Raw genomic sequence first — 17838 nt, forward strand, 5'->3', positions numbered from 1 at the left:
TGAGGGATTTAAAAGTGTCTCCAGGCTGGGTGTGGTGGCTCATACCTGTAATCCCAGCAATCTGGGAGGCCGAGGCAGGCAGATCAACATTCGAGGTCAGGAGTTCCAGACCAGCCTGACCAACATGGTAAAAACCCGTCTCGACTAAAAAAATGCAAAAATTAGCTGGCCATGGTGGCTCGTGCCTGTAGTCCCAGCTACGTGCCACTGCACTCCAGCCTGGGCAACAGAGTGAGACTCTGTCTCAAAAAAAAAAAAACAAATTGTCACCAGTATCTACATAGCTTTCCTCACCTGCACTGATCCCAGACATTCCATGATGGAATATAAACATATTAACTTTAATATCTGTTCTGCATCCAAAGCCAAAACTAACCTAAGGGTCATACATATGTGAAAAGGAGAATTATGACTCTCTTCTAAATTGGGCGAAATAGTATTGTCAGTGATGGATAACAGTGTTAACAGCTTGTATGCTAATTAAGCCACATCGCTCAATAATCTCAATTTATAAATAATACCTTCTAGAAAATTGATTCCATGTCCATTTCCACCCAGTTAACATCCTGTCATGATACTTTCTGCACTTTTAAATCTCTGGAGGGCATTTTCTGTATACCCTGTTTCCATTTTCATAACCATAATGTATTTGTCAAATCATTGAAAGCTGGATTTTATTCTCTAACCTTCATAGTCATAAGAAGAAAAAAAAAAAAAGCAGTCACCAATGGAGACTACTAAAGTTTTGTATAATTTAATTCTTTTTTTTTTCTTTTTTTGAGGCGGAGTCTTGCTCTCTCACCCAGGCTGGAGTGCAGTGGCATGATCTCGGCTCACTGCAGTCTCTGCCTCCGGGGTTCACACCATTCTCCTGCCTCACCCTCCCGAGTAGCTGGGACTACAGGTGCCTGCCACCACGCCCGGCTAATTTTTTGCATTTTTAGTAGAGACGGGGTTTCACCGTGTTAGCCAGGATGACCTCGTGATCCACCCTCCTCGGCCTCCCAAAGTGCTGGGATTACAGGCGTAAGCCACCGCGCCCGGCCTACTTTTTTTTTTTTTTTGTACCAATGAGGTCTCGCTCTGTCGCGGAGACAGGTCTCAAACTCCTATCCTCAAGCGATCCCCTTGTCTCAGCCTCCTGGGACCACGGGTGTGCGCCAGCACACGCAGCTATTTAAAAGAAAAAAAAAAAATTTTTTTTTTTGGTAGTCTCCCTACGTTGCTCAAGCGATCCGCCCCTCTTGGCCTCCCAAGGCGCTGGGATTCCAGGCTGGCCGCATCGCGCCGCCTGACGTCCCCCTTTGGTTACTCTGACTGCCCACTGATCTGTATAAGAGGATCCGGAGGGGAGAAAACGCAAGGTGGAAGTCAGGGTCCGGAGCCTGGTCCAGGGTCTCTGCACTGGCCCTGACCCTGACAAATGTCCCTGCCTGCTGGGGCTCGATTTCCTCCGGCGAAGAATGGACGGTCTCACGCTTGGCCCCTGGCCTCCGAGTTGTGCCCCCAGGACCCAGGCAGGCCTGAGCCGGGCTGTAGGCCCCCTGCGGCTTTTACACTGAGGTCTGCCGGGTCAGGATCGGTCCGCTTTGCAGGTGGTTTGTTGAGAACATTAACTAGAACCTTAACTAGATTAACTAGAAGGCATTGCCAGGTGCGACGGCGGGCCCTGGGGCCAATGATAGTCCAGGACAGCGGCGTTTCCTGTGGGTCGCGAAGCTTGGGGCGGGACTTCCGGCATTTGGATGGAGACGTAATTTGGGCGCGACGGTTCCGTCCACGCCTGCTGTAGGGAGGGGGCGGTGTTTCGTGGCCGCCTCCCTGGCGGCTCTGGGGAAATGAGCAGGTAGGAGGCCGACAGCGACCTCCGCGTCTCGGAGCGAAGCGTGAGCCTCCCCGTAACGGGAGAGTTCGACTGTCAGCCAAGGTCACCGCGCCCGGCGCAGGGAAGGGGTGGGGCTCGGCTGAGCCCGCGAGACCCGCCCTGCTCGCCGCAGCCCCCGCCCCGCTCGGGCCTCAGGGTCCCAGTATGGCGACGGCTTTGACGGACCCGGCGCAGGTGAGTGGACGCGCTTTCGGCCTTGCTGCTTTTCTGCTAGTTCGGGGAAGCCTCCTGGGCAGGCCGGAAGCCAAGACAGCCACAGGATTCCTCTTTGTAGTGTTGTTTGTTTACGAAACGTGGAGCATGCTCGTCACTTAGTTTATCTTCTGTCGTGGTAGTACCTGAGAGACTGAATATTCAAGTGGACAGTAGCCAGACTATACATAGATTATAGGGCTGTGACGTACAATTTTTTGTAGCCACCTGCCCAGGAAACCAACCTCCTGTTCTACATTAAACAACTCTGGAAACCAGTCTGCCTTAACTTAGTCTTGCAAGGAGCTAGTTTACTCTCTGGTGACATTTCAGGAAGCTAAACGGTAACTCCTGGAACAGTAGGCCCCAAATAGGACTTGATTAGTAACTGACTGTTCTAATTTTTGCCTCCGCTTCCAGCAGAGGACCAAGCAGAGAAAGCCATACGTGCTCAGCCTAACCAATCACATACGATGCCCCACTTTTAGCCCTTCTGCAGCTTTCCACCGCCAAAAGTGTCAGGCCTCTGATAGGTGCTCAATAATTGGTTGAAGGATAAATGAAGTTCCGCTCCAGGGACTCTTGTCACACACATAATCCGAACTCAGCCATGGCCTGCATGTCCCTACCCGGTCCACTATGGCTGACCACCTCTGTCCTCCTTTCCTTCCTTTCCTCCCTGGCTCAGCCCTTCAGACACACGAATATGATCACTCAGAGTTCTTTCTCATCCCTCAGCCTTCACCTTTACAGTTCATTCAGCCTCAGACGCTATCCTCAGATCTCTGCAAGACCCTTTCATATCTTGTTAGCTCTGCTCAAATGTCACTTCTTTGAAGCAGCCTTTCGTGGCAGTTCAGACTAAGGTAGTCCCCTTCTCACCTGCCATTGGTCTAACTTTTTGTATACAGAATCTGGCAAAATTTTAGACAGCTACTGAGTTGAGGTCTTAAGGATTTTGTGGGGACAAAGAGCATCAATATTAACACAAGAACTGTAACAGTTGGCCTTCATTGAGTCCTTGATGTGAACTGAGAAATGGACATTATTTATCATCTCATTTAATCCTGATCTCCTTAAAGTGACATTCTATTATAAACACTGCCGTACACAAGAGGAGGTCAAGACTCCAACCTGTTTAGTTACCTGCTGACACACAGCACTTAAGTAACAGAAATTCATATTTAGTGTGTGGACCACCAGAGCCTTTGTTTTTACAGTCAGTTGGCTGAGAAGCCCTGGAGGTGAACTTTGCAGTCTTTCTCCAGCAAGTCACAGTGGCCATCGGAAGCGAAAGGCAGATATTCCACTACAGAGGACTGTGTAGACAAAGGCAAAGTGTGTTGGTTGTTTAAGGAGGTCCAAGAGGACTTGTGAGGTTACCATGGTTACCCCATCCCCACCTGCTGAGACATGGCCTGGAAGGGCAAGATCCTGTGGTCTTTTTTGGATGTTCATCCTGCCTTCAGCCCATAAGGCATTTTGGCCAGTCATAAGCCGGGGTTCTTGTGACCACAGCCCGCGTTATCCTCAGCCACTTGAGTTTCCTGGTCCTGAAGTACACTGGTCTTAGGGATACCTGCTGGCAGGACTCAGGGAAGGAAAAGGCTGATGGTTCATTATGCAATCTCTCTGGGGTCCAGGGGAGAGGATGAGCTGGTCCAGGCACTGTCACTCCTCCGGCATTTGGCACTCGTGAATTTGGTGATGAGGGTTTTGCCCACGTCTTGGGGATATTTTCAGGAGCTACTAAAATAGATTAAATAGCAAAAATATGTAGAAATGTTTCACAACTGTATTGTAGATTCACGTTGGTGATGGAGGGTTGTTGGGGTCACAGTATTAAACCCTGAAGCAGAGGGACCTGGGGTAAAATTCTGTCTCTGCTTATAACATGTGAAACTCTAGCTGGGCTTGGTGCTTACACCTGTAGCCCCAATGCTGTGGGAGGCTGAGGTGAGAGGATCACTTGAGGCTAGGAGTTCGAGACCAGCCTGGTCAACATAGCAAGATCCCAGCTCTACCAAAAAGAAATAATTGGGCGCAGTGGTGCATGCCTGTAGTCCCAGCTGCTTGGGCAGCTGAGGCAGAAGGATCGCTTGAGCCCGGGAGTTCGAGGTTACAGTGAGCTCTGAGCATGCCATTGCACTCCTGTCTGGGTAATAGAGTGAGACCCTGTCTCTGAAAAAAACAAACAAGCGAAAAACAGAAAACACAAAAGACTAGGAGAATCCACGGAGCTCCCTTAGCCTCAGGTCAGTGACTGTGACATGGAGGTGATTGGAGGTGGTGTTTAGTAATACTTCAGGGGCTGGGGGAGGATTAATAAAATCCCAAAGTCCATGAAGCTCTGAATAACTCATGTCTGTTATTGGGAAAATGGGAACTCTGTATTAATCTGAAAATTGAGGCAGAGATAAATGAGGTCCCTAAGGTCACAAAACTGGCAAGTGTCAGTTTCAGGAGTTTGGATTCAAACGTGAGAAGTCTGACTTCAGAGTTTGGGAGTTGTAGTAGCTTTAAAACAGAACGTGAAGCCTTCAGCATGAGCTGGACCAGTGAGGCTCAGGCACTGTGGCTGTCAACATTATTGCTACTATTATTGTCATTATTTCCTCATTTCTTTGATGTCCTCGAACTGTAATTGTCTACATCTCACCGTCCACAAGTTGTTGCCATTGTCTTCTGTCATTCTCTGATGGCTCCTGTATAGGATGCTTTTCTTTTTTACATTACAGTAATCTGTCCAAAGCACTGTCTGCCTTCCTCCTTCAGCCTGGTACAAGGTTAGGCCCTCAGGAGGTCCTCAGTGACTTGGGCCTTGATCTTGCTGCACCTTTTCCAGCAAACCACATACGACAGTCCCACGGCAAACTCTACTACCTCTATTTGACATTTCAGGTGTCTGTGACCTTTGATGATGTGGCTGTGACTTTCACCCAGGAGGAGTGGGGGCAGCTGGACCTAGCTCAGCGGACCCTGTACCAGGAGGTGATGCTGGAAAACTGTGGGCTCCTGGTATCTCTGGGTAAGGCCTTCCCCCTCCACCATGCAGGGGACCTGCCACTTCTTCATTCCATCCCCTGACTCCAGGCCTGATGGGTCAAGAAGGCCTCTCAAACCTGCTTGCCTTCTTCCCACAACTTCAGTCATTTTCTACACTCACCTCTTCCTGAACAGTCTCCCTGTATCACTTTGGACAAGAAATAGTGTACTCTTTGGCTCCCAGCCAAAGGAGAAGGAGGTGGTGGAAGGAAATGGGGTGTTTTGCAGACCCCAAAGGTAGGATTTCCAGCTGTATGTTATGAGGGGTTGAAGTAGGAGCTGAGAACCACCACGATGGTGTCCTAGTTTCTCTGTCTGGGTCTGCTCATGTCACTGTCTACTCTGTGTGGTTTTTTTCTGCCTCAGCGAGTTCAAGGGAAGAATAACGACCCCAGGTTTTACTCTTTGTGACCCCTCCTTCCCCTCCAGATTTCTTGTCTTGTTTCTCTGGCCTCTGTGGGGCCTGCTTGAGGCAGCAAATGCTGCTCCACCTCCAGCTCATACTTGCCTCCATCTCTCACCCACTGCCCAGCATGGACTGGCCTCCGTCTGCAGTTCTTTTTTTGAGTTCCAGAGCAGGATCTGCCTGGGTGGGCCTGGTTGCTTGTGTATCTGCTCCACAGCGCAGTCTGTGGTGTCAAGGGTGGTGGGGTGTTCTCCAAAAAGGGTTGAGTCAGGCAGGCCCCCAGGAGACTTTGACCTTCTGTACTACCAGGTGTTATTCTAAACAACACTTTAATCACCTTCGTGTCCTCTTGATTCTAAAGTCACTCTGCTGCAGCCTTGCTGGGCTTCTTGTTATTTCCCCAAGTGCCCACCCCCCTCAGGCGATTGCATTTGCTGTTCTGTTTGATGAGTGTTCTCAGGGTAATTCAGCATTTCACATGGCCGCCGCTTCTCAGCACCGCCATTGCCTCCTCACCCAGCCCTTCCCTGACCACCGAATCTTGGGGAGGCCCCTTTCTCACCACAGCCTCCTCCCTTTACCTTGTTCATGTCTTTCTAAGCTAGTGGTTCTCAAGCAGGGACGATGTTGAGCTTCAGTGGACACTGGGCAATATGTGGAGACATTTTGGTTGTTAACACTAAGATGATGACATTGACATCTAGTGGGTGGAGACCTGGAATGCCACTAAACATCCTTGTAATGCACAGGAAAGATCCTTCTTCCCCCGATCTCACAAAGAATTATCTGAACCTGAATGTCAGTTGTGCTAAGGTTGAGAAGCTCTTTTTCAGAGAGTGCTTGGACAGACACTACTTCAGCTGGTGCTGAGACACCCCCAAGGAAGTTGTTCTTTTATTGCATCTCGTCTTGGCTTCTTAGCATTTGAGGAAAAGTCTGGTTTAGTGCTGAGTCTTAATATCCTGCAAACTGTTGGTAACTTCTCCTTTTCTACAGAGGGAGCAGCCTTAGGCTCACAGCCCTGAACAAGCAGCATGAGCTCACAGGGACCAAACAGCACTGTTTGTCTTGAGACAGAGTCTCGCTGTTGCCTAGGCTGAAGTGCAGTGGTGTGATCTTGGCTCACTGCAACCTCTGCCTCCTGGATTCAAGCATTGCTCATGCCTCAGCCTCCTGAGTAGCTAGGATTACAGGCAGGTGCCACCACACCCAGCTAATTTTTGTATACGTTGTTTTGATTTATTGCTGCTTTTTTATGGTTACCTGCCATCAAGACAAGTGACTCTGGATTTTCCATTTACCAGAGTGATAAGGATTCCATTTTTGAAGAAATCTAAGAAAAATAACAAGTGAGTCACTTTTAGGAAAAGCAGGCCAGGCACGGTGGCTCACGCCTGCAATCTCAGCACTGTGGGAGGGCACGGCAGGCGGATCACGAGGTCAGGAGATAGAGACCAGCCTGGCCAACATGGTGAAACCCCGTCTCTACTAAAAATACAAAAATTAGCTAGGCATGGTGGTGCGTGCCTGTAGTCCCAGCTACTCAGGAGGTGGAGGCAGGAGAATCACTTGAACCAGGGAGTCAGAGGTTGCAGTGAGCTGGGATCACGCCACTGTACTCCAACCTGCTGACAGAGTGAGGCTCCATCTCAAAAAAAAAAAAAAAAAGAAAAAGAAAAGCAATTAACAGTCCAGATCCCCAGAGCACTGACTGGGCGTCTCAGGCCTGTTCCAGGCAGTGTTCATGCTCCATTTCTTCTCACAGTATCCTTGTCGTCAGCAAATAAGGAAAATTTAGCCACTCCTACGAGTCCCGCATCCAGTTTAACTTACTCAGCACAGATGAAACACCTTCATTTTATGAAACCACTGAATTTTTTTGTAGTAAAAATTCTTCTTTTGTGAACTTTTTTTTTTTGAGGTGGAGTTTCACTCTTGTTGCCCAGGCTGGCTGGAGTGCAGTGGTGCAAGATCATAGCTCACTGTGATCCTAACACCTCACCCTCTCCAGTAGCCGGGACTACAGATGTGAGCCACTGTGCTGCTATATGAAGTTTCTGTCAGTATCCTTATGTAACCATATCACAGTAGGATGCTCAGTTTTTAAATATTTGAATGGTTCATGAAATGCTGGGATCTGGAGTCACTGACCCGCCCCTCACCCTGGCCACTGGTCCCTGAGGGTGAATCCTCCAGCTCACATCTCAGCCTCGTCACCACCCTCTGCCACCCACTCTGGTGCTCTTGGTTTCCTCCGTAGTGTATTGCTTGGGAGAGCAAGGTTTGGAGCCAGAACCCTGGTGTCCAGCCCCAGCTCTGCTCTTTAAAAACTCCACGGCCTTGGGCACATTACTGAACTTGCCTGTGCCTCAGTGTTCTCATTGTTCAAATGAGGACTTATCCTGTTCGCATCCCAGGGCTGTTGCCAGGGTCAAGGGTTATTTTATGAAAAGGGCTCAGAACAGCACCTGGGAGACCAGGCTGTGTGCAGGGAGCCATTACAATCTCTGTTGCCACCAATACCGTTACCGTCATCCTCATCACGATTATTGTCAGGGGCATACCTTGACCTGGCACTTTCTGGGCAGCGTTGTGGAGCTTTGTGGTTAAACAGCACAGACAGAGATGGCAGGACCTGGGTTTCCTTATTGACTCAGCCATTCACCAGTTCTGTGCTCTTCAGCACATCACTTTACCTCCCCGAGCCTGGGTTTCTTTGTCAACAAAATGGTGTTGATTATGATAATGGACATCCTGGGTATACCGTGAGGAAATCCTCAACTGGAATCCTAATTTAACGGCTAGGCATGGTGGCTCACACCTGTAATCCTAGCACTCTGGGAGGCTGAAGCGGGTGGATCACCTGAAGTCAGGAATTCCGGACTAGCCTGGCCAACATAGTGAAACCTCATTTCTACTTAAAATACAAAAAAATTAACCAGGCGTGGTGGCGCGCGCGTCTAGTCCCAGCTACTCGGGAGGCTGAGTGAGCCGAGATCGCACCACTGCACTCCAGCCTGGGCAACAGACACATTTAGTCTTTGGTTTAGAGGAAGAGCATTATAAAACATTGCTTAGGTTGTTTAAAAAAAAAAAAAGACTTAGATCAATGAAGATACATACCTTGTTTTGAATGAAAAGAATCAATATTTAATATTTAAAGTGTATCACTTTTTCTCTAAGATATTCCATAAATGTTGTTCACTTTTGAAATGACATAATGCATTTAAATGCTTGGCATAGTCCCTTGGACATGGTTATAGCCTACAAATACTAGTTTTTGACTTACTATTAGGAGTAGAGATTCTGTGGCAGCATGACATGGCCTGCCCTTGGTTTCCAGATCACATGCTAACTTTTTGTTCCCATGGATAGGTGTAGCTTCATTCCAAGGTCTGGTCCCCATCCTGAAGTCCCAGACTGGATTGAAGGTCTTTATTTCTTTTCACCAACATCCATGTGTCCACTTTCTTCCTCCATAAACAGGGTGTCCTGTTCCCAGACCTGAGCTGATCTACCACCTAGAGCATGGACAGGAGCCATGGACCAGGAAGGAAGACCTCTCCCAAGACACCTGTCCAGGTAGGAGCCAAGATCTGGGGAGGTCGGAGTCCCTGCTGGCTTGAGACTGGATGGAGACCACCGGCCCTGGGATCTCTTGGGAAGCTTCTCACTGTGGCTTCTCTAAGGGTTTGGGAGCCTTGGAGCCCTTAGTGGTTTCTCCGTCTTCCTAGCCCTGTCACACTTGTCCCCACTCCTGGGGAGGAGTGAGGTGTATGAACTGAGATTGGTCCTGGGGCTCCAACCTTGTGTGCCTGAAACCTGGTTTGCCAGTCAGCTACTCTGTGACCCTAGTGAAGTTTGTATATGAGTTTGGCTAAGTTAACACCAGCTGCTGTATCCAACAAATTCCAAAATTTAAATGATTCACATATGAAAACTCTTTTCACTCATACCAAGGTCTGTGTGGGTCGGGAGGGAACTCTGTACCACAGTTATTCAGGACCTAGAGTCCTTCTGTCGTCAACCTATTGCTTTAAGGTTGTCCTGACATCCTCTTGCTGGTAGAGAATTAAGGGAATAAGGGATGTCATACCCACTTCCAGAAATACCACCTCCCCTCACATTTCACCCATGGGAACTGGGCATTTGGCTGTACTTGGGTCCATGAGTCTAGGAATTGTGGCTGAGCTGCCTGTCCAAGGAGAAGAGCAGATGGTCTGGTGAGCACCTACTCAGTCCACTATACTCAGTCTGTTCCTGAAAAATGCTATTAGAAATTTTTTTTTTTTTTGAGACGGAGTCTCTCTCTGTTGCCCAGGCTGGAGTGCAGTGGCGCAGTCTCAGCTCACTGCAAGCTCCGCCTCCCAGGTTCACGCCATTCTCCTGCCTCAGGCACCCACCACCGCACCCGGCTAATTTTTTGTATTTTTAGTAGAGACGGGGTTTCACCGTGTTAGCCAGGATGGTCTCGATCTCCTGACCTCGTGATCCGCCCGTCTCGGCCTCCCAAAGTGCTGGGATTACAGGCGTGACCCACCACGCCCGGCCCATAAATTATTTTTATTAAAAAAAAAGAAAAACATTATTTTTATGCCATTGGGCAGTTTGAAGATGTAATCATGTGATACATTAATGCATAAAACTGCATAGATTCTGAGCCGTGTTACGTAAGTAACTCATCAAAGTAAGCTGTGAGTGTTACTCATGTCATGTAAACCTTAATGAGTGATGATACGTTACATTTCCTTCTGAACTCTGGGGAGCAGGGCCTGTTTTACTCTCCCAAGTTCTCTTTCCAGTTATATTCTGCCTATTAGCCTCTCCCACCTTCTCCTTCCACTCATTCCCTTAGTGTCAATCAGACACTAAGAAGCAGTACTTCCTCCATGTCTCCTATATCTCCTGTTTTCCAAAAATCCTCAGGGTGACATTTGACCTCTGTCCCACACTCAGGCTGATGAGGACATGAGGCCATCTGTCAGGTGTGTGGATTGGTGCCACTGCAGAGCCTTGGCGTCTGCCCGCATGGGTTCCTTGAGCTGCTCATCCAACCCTGAGTGTTTATGCGGTCCCTATTCAGCCTTTCAGAGTCTCTTCCAGATCGTCCCTTCTTCAGTGCCACGTCTCCCCTTGAAAATCCCGAAAGCACAAAACTCAACATGCCTAACAAGGAACCCGTGATCTTGCTCGCTCTTGCCACCTCGCAAGTTTCAGTGAATGGCTCTGCCATCCAGGCAGATTAGGGGACTGGATCCAACCTCAGACAGGTCAACCCCTCCGCCTCCATAAGTCCCTGCATCCAGTCTATTTCCAGAGCCTTTCGATTTCACATCATGCATGTCTCCTGAATTCATCCCTCTATCACCTCCATGAGACCTATCCTTCTGCTTTTTTTTTTTTTTTTTTTTTTCTGAGATGGAATTTCGCTCTTGTTGCCCAGGCTGGAGTGCAATGGCATGATCTTGACTCAACGCAACCTCCGCCTCCCGGGTTCAAGCGATTCTCCTGCCTCAGCCTCCCAAGTAGCTGGGATTACAGGCATGCGCCACCACACCTGGCTCATTTTGTATTTTTAGTAGAGATGGGGTTTCTCCATGTTGGTCAGGTTGGTCTCGAATTCCTGACCTCAGGTGATCCGCCCACCTCAGCCTCCCAAAGTGCTGGGATTATGTGCGTGAGCCACTGCGCCCAGCCTCCTTAGGCTCTTACTCTAAGCTCTTACCATCTTTTTTCTAGGGCATGTTAATAGACTCCCAAAACTTAATCTCTGTATCTGCTTTGTGCCTCTGGTCAGCTCTTTGTCCTGCATGGGGTACTCCAGCATTCAGACCTTGTTCCAGACAGTTAATATTTCCCCAGCCACTCAGCATGTGACTGCTGATGTATCAGCAGGTTTTCATGTTGACAATATCATCTACTTATATTGTTTAATCAGCAATCCTTAGACATTCCTCTCAACCTCTCATATCGGTAGCTTCTCTCTTCCCCTGATGAAAGAGGTCTTGCCCTTGGCCACGGTCAGTTTTTTTGAAGAGTTTGTATCACACCTTTTCATGGACATTTTTTCTTCACTTATATTCTGCTTGTCTTGTAACTTCATCCTTTCTGTACTCAACATAAAAATGCTCAACTTCCTTATCCTTGAAGAAAATTCAACAATTCAGTGTTCATGGTTCACAGTATATTCATATATTCATTCACTCTCTGAGCACTTAATTGTTTACGTTTTTATATCAGTGATGCTGTGGACATTTATATATATTGTTCATCTTTCACATGTGTAGGGGCACATTTTTGATGTTTCTGGAGTGAAATAATTGGATTATAAACTATGCAAATGTTCTAGTTTGCAAGATCATTCTCATTGTTTTCTAAAGGGCCTATATCAAAAAATTCCTCTCAGGAATTTTTGGAAGTTTCCATTGATCCATATCCTATCTAGTACTTGAAACTATAAGGCCCCTCAATTTTTGCTGATCAAATGGAAGCAAAATATTTTCTCTTGTGCTCTTGATTTGCATTTTCCTCATGGGTAAGGTTGTTTAGTGTCTTTCACAATTCTGAGCCAATCTGTATTTTCTTCTGTGAGATGTTATTTGGTGATAAATGCCTATTTTTCAATTAACTTCTTTGGCTTTCTCTTTTTATTTAATTTTTATACATTCTAGATACCTATCTTTTATCAGTTACATTTGCTGCAGGTATATTCTTCTAGTTTTTCATTTTGTCCTTCCACTCTCTTTAAAGTATCTTTTGTTCAGTGAGTTCCTTACATAGTGTAGTCTGATTTATGTTTTTTTTTACGTGATTAATGATTTTGTGCCTTGTGGAAAAAAATGTTGCTTTACCCTAATATTGAAAAGGTATTCTTGTTTATTTTATTGTCAGTTGTAAAACTTGCCATTTGGCATTTAAGTCTTTATCAATCTGAAGTTGGTTTTGAGTATAAAATGTGATAGAATACAATATTTCCATTCCCCATGTGGGTAGCCAATTTTTCTAGCTCTATTTCCTGAGTAGTCTCTCACCACTGACTACTGTGCTGTGCCTCCTTGCCATCTACCAAAGCCCCATCTGTGTGCAAGGGGATTTCTGAGCTCTCCGTTCTTCTTTATTCCCAGTTGGCATCGTGTCTGTGCCAGAGTGGTACCTCTGCCTTATGAGCCCTGTCCTGAGAGTGGCACTGCTCTTCACAGCTGTCACCTAGGTCAGAATGTTAGGAATCAGTTCCCCTGTGCCTCTTCTTTCCCTAGATTCTCATCACCACAACCCTCTCATGTGCTATAGCTCATTTGCATATTCTGTCTCCTAAGGCTATAGTGTCTTTCCCACTTTCTCTCGTGACCAGTAGGACTTACTTCACTGGGTATCTTCTACTGGAAAAATGCCTTGACCTTTTTCTACCCAGGATTAGCCAAACTCAAGATTAAGGACACAGTCCTCCAGGACTTTGTCAAGTCTGCGCAAATCCTCTAATTCCAACTGCAAATTCAGGGATTTCCTGAAACCACCCTCAGGTTTCATAACTTGCTAAAAAGATCCACAAGACTTTCTAAAACCTATTATGTTCACAGTTTTGTTTATTACAGACAAAGCATACAAATTAGAAGAGGACACAGGATATGGGGCTGAGGGTGTTCCAAACACAAAGCTTTCTCGGTGACTTGTTACCCACCCAGCATTGATGTGTAAAATATGTGCACAGAGCATTGCAAACCCAGGAAACTCAGTGGAGCTCTGGTTTTTAGAGTTTATTGAGCTTTATTACACAAGCGCAGTCGATCGAGACATTGCCCATAGTGCCATGTGAAGTGTCCAGCCTTCGCCCCTTTTCCAGAGTTCAGCTGATATCTTGTGGCTCAGAGACCTAACCTTCTACTCACTGGTTGGTCTTTCTGGTGCCACCAGACCTCAGCCAGAGTCATCTATTTAGGATAAACTATTTAGGGACCCATAATGAGTTACCTTTATATAAATATTCAGTCTGGAATTGAGGCGATATCTCCACCCTAGGCCTTGTCCCCCCACCTGGTCTCTCTGCCTGGTCTCCCTCTCAAGGAGTCAGGAATCCAAGGAAAAGAAAAGAAACAAATTACAGACCTGGGGTTCAAGATGGCAAAATATAACAGACATAAAGGCACCATTTCCAACTTCATTTTTTTCACTGAAGTGGTGATTTTGTTTCTTCTCTTTTTACATTACTAACAGGCCCTTTTGTCTATCGGATTTCTTTCAGGTGACGAAGGAAAACCCGAGAACCCAGAACGTACCACCTGTGAGCTAGCCTTGTCTGAAGAAATCTCATTCTGGGGACAACTAACACAAGGAGCTTCAGGGGACTCCCAGTTGGGGCAACCCAAGGATCAGGATGGGTTTTCAGAAATGCAGGGAGAGCACTTGAGACCAGGGTTAGATTCCCAAAAGGAGAAGCTTCCTGGAAAAATGAGCCCCAAACATGATGGTTTAGGGACAGCTGATGGTGTGTGTTCAAGGGTTATACAGGATCAGGTCTCCTTAGGAGATGATGTCCGTGACTGTGACTCTCATGGATCAGGTGAAAATCCAGTGAGTCAGGAAGAGGAAAATACCTTTAAATGCAGTGAATGTGAAAAAGTGTTTAACAAGAAACGTCTGCTTGCTCGGCATGAGAGGATTCACTCTGGAGTGAAGCCCTATGAATGCACAGAGTGTGGAAAAACCTTTAGCAAGAGTACGTACCTCCTGCAGCACCACATGGTCCACACTGGGGAGAAGCCCTATAAGTGCATGGAGTGTGGAAAGGCTTTTAATCGGAAGTCACACCTTACCCAGCACCAGCGGATTCACAGTGGAGAGAAACCTTACAAGTGCAGTGAATGCGGAAAGGCCTTTACCCACCGCTCCACTTTCGTCTTGCATAACAGGAGCCACACTGGAGAAAAACCCTTTGTGTGCAAAGAGTGTGGCAAAGCCTTTCGAGATAGGCCAGGTTTCATTCGACACTACATCATCCACAGTGGTGAGAATCCCTATGAGTGCTTTGAATGTGGCAAGGTCTTCAAACACAGGTCATACCTCATGTGGCACCAGCAGACTCACACCGGGGAGAAGCCCTATGAGTGCAGTGAATGTGGGAAGGCCTTCTGTGAGAGCGCAGCCCTGATTCACCACTATGTCATCCACACTGGGGAGAAGCCCTTTGAGTGCCTCGAATGTGGGAAGGCTTTCAACCACCGATCATACCTCAAGAGGCACCAGCGGATTCACACTGGGGAGAAGCCTTATGTGTGTAATGAATGTGGAAAGGCCTTTACCCACTGCTCTACTTTTATCTTGCATAAAAGGGCCCACACTGGAGAAAAGCCTTTCGAGTGCAAAGAATGTGGGAAAGCCTTTAGCAATAGGGCAGACCTTATTCGACACTTCAGCATCCACACTGGAGAGAAGCCCTATGAGTGCATGGAGTGTGGAAAGGCCTTCAACCGCAGGTCAGGCCTCACAAGGCACCAGCGGATTCATAGTGGAGAGAAGCCCTATGAATGCATTGAGTGTGGGAAAACATTTTGCTGGAGCACAAACCTAATTCGACACTCCATCATCCACACTGGAGAGAAGCCGTATGAGTGCAGTGAATGTGGAAAGGCCTTCAGTCGCAGCTCATCCCTCACTCAGCATCAAAGGATGCATACTGGGAGAAATCCTATCAGTGTAACAGATGTGGGAAGACCTTTTCCAAGTGGGCAGACCTCAGTCAACATCCAAGAACTTTTATTGGGGAAAAACTTTTTGAATGTCACCACTGAGGAAAATCTTTTGCAAGAGGAAGCATCTTACATGGCATCTGATCATACATACCAAAGAGAAACCCCACAAGTGTCTTCACTGTGAGAAAACCTTCTGTTGCCAAATGCCATTTGTCACCTAAGGAGTCATATTAGAAAATCACACAGCTTAGAGCCTTATTCTCCATCTGAATTCATCCTGGAAAAACACCCAGTGGTTATTATGCACTTAGGAAAACCTTTAGCTCCATCTTTGTCGTTAGTTTACAGTGCAGTGTTATCTCAGGAATTTTTATAAAAAGAGGTGACAGAAAAAATGAAATGCAGACACTGCTTCTTTTATACTGTTGTCTTATATGTACGTTTCTGTCCCACATCAGGAAAGTTAGTAAGGCAAGGTCTGGAAACTTACTGAATGTCTTTGTTCTACAACATTGTCTCTTCTTAAGAAGCATTGTTTTTATGAGAAATATGAAGGCTTGAGTTATGAAATACTTTTATATTTAAGGATTAAATGAAACATGAATGCGCACGTTTTATTCCACCACTTAAGACTGTTTTAAGTCTTTGATTTGGAGGAAAAAAAAAATCCTTTTTTAATGGGTATTGAACACTTAACACAGAATTTTTCTTGATTCCCATCTGTTGGTTTACTTGATTGCTATAGCTGTATGGTAAATCTCAAAATTAGGTAATGTGATTTTCTTTTTTCTTATTTTTATTTAAAATTCATTTAGCATTCCTAGTTTCTTTGACTTTCCATATACACTTTAGGATTGATTTTTCTGTTTTTCAAATATTCTTGCTTGGATTTTGATATAATTGAGTTAAACCTGTAGATCAATATGTTGAGTATTGGCATCTTAGCCTTCCAATTCATGAACATGGCATATCTTTTCATTTATTTAAATTTTCTTCGATATATTTCATTACTGTTTTATAGTTTACACAGTATAACTCCCGCACATTTAAAATAAGATTTATAGCTTCATAGTTTTTTGCGTGATTGTAAATGGCATTGATTAAAGTTTCAGTTTTCATATGATGTTGGCTAGTATACAGAAACATTATTTTTTCCATCTTATTTTGCTGTCTTGCAACTTTCCTAAACTCATCATTTCTTGCCATTTCCTTTGGGATAATCCTTAAGATTTTAAACATAGAAATATCATTTGCAATTTGGGACAGTTTTATTTCTTGCTTCCCATCTGTACACCTTTTATTTACTTTTCTCATGTTATTGCACTAGGTAGGATTTCCAGTGTGATACTGAATACAAATAGTGACAAGTTATCCATGCCTTGTTCATGATATTAGGGGGGAAATGTTCGGTTTCTCATTAATATGATATTGAAAGTTTCTTCCAAAGAGTTTCTCTATCAAGTTTAGAAAGTTTCTCTCTATTCCTAATTTGCTGGGATTTTTTGGTTATTATTATTATTATTATTATTTTTTTTTTTTGAGACGGAGTCTCGCTCTGTAGCCCAGGCTGGAGTGCAGTGGCCGGATCTCAGCTCACTGCAAGCTCCGCCTCCCGGGTTCACGCCATTCTCCGGCCTCAGCCTCCCGAGTAGCTGGGACTACAGGCGCTGCCACCTCGCCCGGCTATTTTTTGTATTTCTTAGTAGAGACGGGGTTTCACCGTGTTAGCCAGGATGGTCTCGATCTCCTGACCTCGTGATCCGCCCATCTCGGCCTCCCAAAGTGCTGGGATTACAGGCTTGAGCCACCGCGCCCGGCCTTTTTTGGTTATTATTAATAAGTGTTGAATTTTGTCACTTGCTTTTTCTCCACTGATTGATTTAATTATGTCATGTTACTTCTGTAGTCAGTTGATGTGTTACCTTGACTGAGTTTTGAGTATCGAACCAGCCTCACATCCTTGTGATAAGCCCTACTTGCTCATGGAGTATAATTTTGTTTGTATACTATGCAACAGTATTTCATTTGCTAGTATTTTGTTGAGGAAGCTTCCCTCTAATTTCATGAGTGATAATCTGTAGTTTTTTTTTTCTTCAACTGTTACTGTTTGGTTTTGATGTCTAGATGATAACTAGCCTCCTAACATGAGTTGGAAGGAATTATCTTCTGTTTTTTTGGAAGATCATATGTAGAATCGGTGTTATTTGTTCCTTTAATGTTTGGTAGCATTCTCCAGCAAACAAGTGGGACCTGGAGATTTTCCTTTTGGATGCTTTTTAATTATGTATTTATTTTATTTAATAGGTATAGAACTATTCAGAGTATTTCATATTGGATGAATTTTTATAGATTTTCTTAAGGAAGTGTTCATTTTATGTAAATATTCTCATTTGTAGCATTCTTTGAAATATTTCCTTTTAGCTTCTTGTTGGCAGCAGGATCTGTACTTACGTTCCTTGTTGTATTCTTGATATTGAAAATGTATCACTTATTGTCAGTCTTTGTAGACATATGTCAATTTCATTGATCATTTCAAAGAAATAGCACTTTATATCACTGATTTTTCTCCACTTTCTGTTCTTAATTTCACTGATACCTGCTCTGATCTGTATTGTATCCTTCCT

The 17838-nt window shown here is 45.5% G+C and overlaps 1 protein-coding gene across 2 annotated transcripts; it reads left to right on the top strand.

The window, feature by feature from the left end:
- Positions 1–1786: 1786 nt before the first annotated feature.
- On the top strand, positions 1787–17032 carry ZNF805 (zinc finger protein 805). Of its 2 annotated transcripts, XM_050772038.1 has the most exons (4): positions 1787–2059; positions 4979–5105; positions 9015–9110; positions 13768–17032. In XM_050772038.1, the coding sequence occupies exons 1-4, from the start codon at positions 2030–2032 to the stop codon at positions 15396–15398; spliced, it is 1884 nt and encodes a 627-aa protein (XP_050627995.1). In that variant the 5' UTR covers positions 1787–2029; the 3' UTR covers positions 15399–17032. The 2 variants fall into 2 exon arrangements, with proteins under 2 accessions (XP_050627995.1, XP_050627996.1); XM_050772039.1 differs by lacking the exon at positions 4979–5105 and having other exon boundaries at positions 1987–2059.
- Positions 17033–17838: the final 806 nt, after the last annotated feature.

The sequence above is a fragment of the Macaca thibetana genome, chromosome 19 (assembly GCF_024542745.1).
Source record: "Macaca thibetana thibetana isolate TM-01 chromosome 19, ASM2454274v1, whole genome shotgun sequence".
NCBI lineage: Eukaryota > Metazoa > Chordata > Mammalia > Primates > Cercopithecidae > Macaca > Macaca thibetana.

Excerpts from the sequence above, each read along its gene's own strand:
- ZNF805 (XM_050772038.1), top strand. The coding sequence starts at position 2,030 with ATGGCGACGGCTTTGACGGACCCGGCGCAG. Across the intron at positions 2,060-4,978 it reads CTTTGACGGACCCGGCGCAG|GTGTCTGTGACCTTTGATGA; the intron begins GTGAGTGGACGC and ends TTGACATTTCAG. Across the intron at positions 5,106-9,014 it reads TGGGCTCCTGGTATCTCTGG|GGTGTCCTGTTCCCAGACCT; the intron begins GTAAGGCCTTCC and ends CTCCATAAACAG.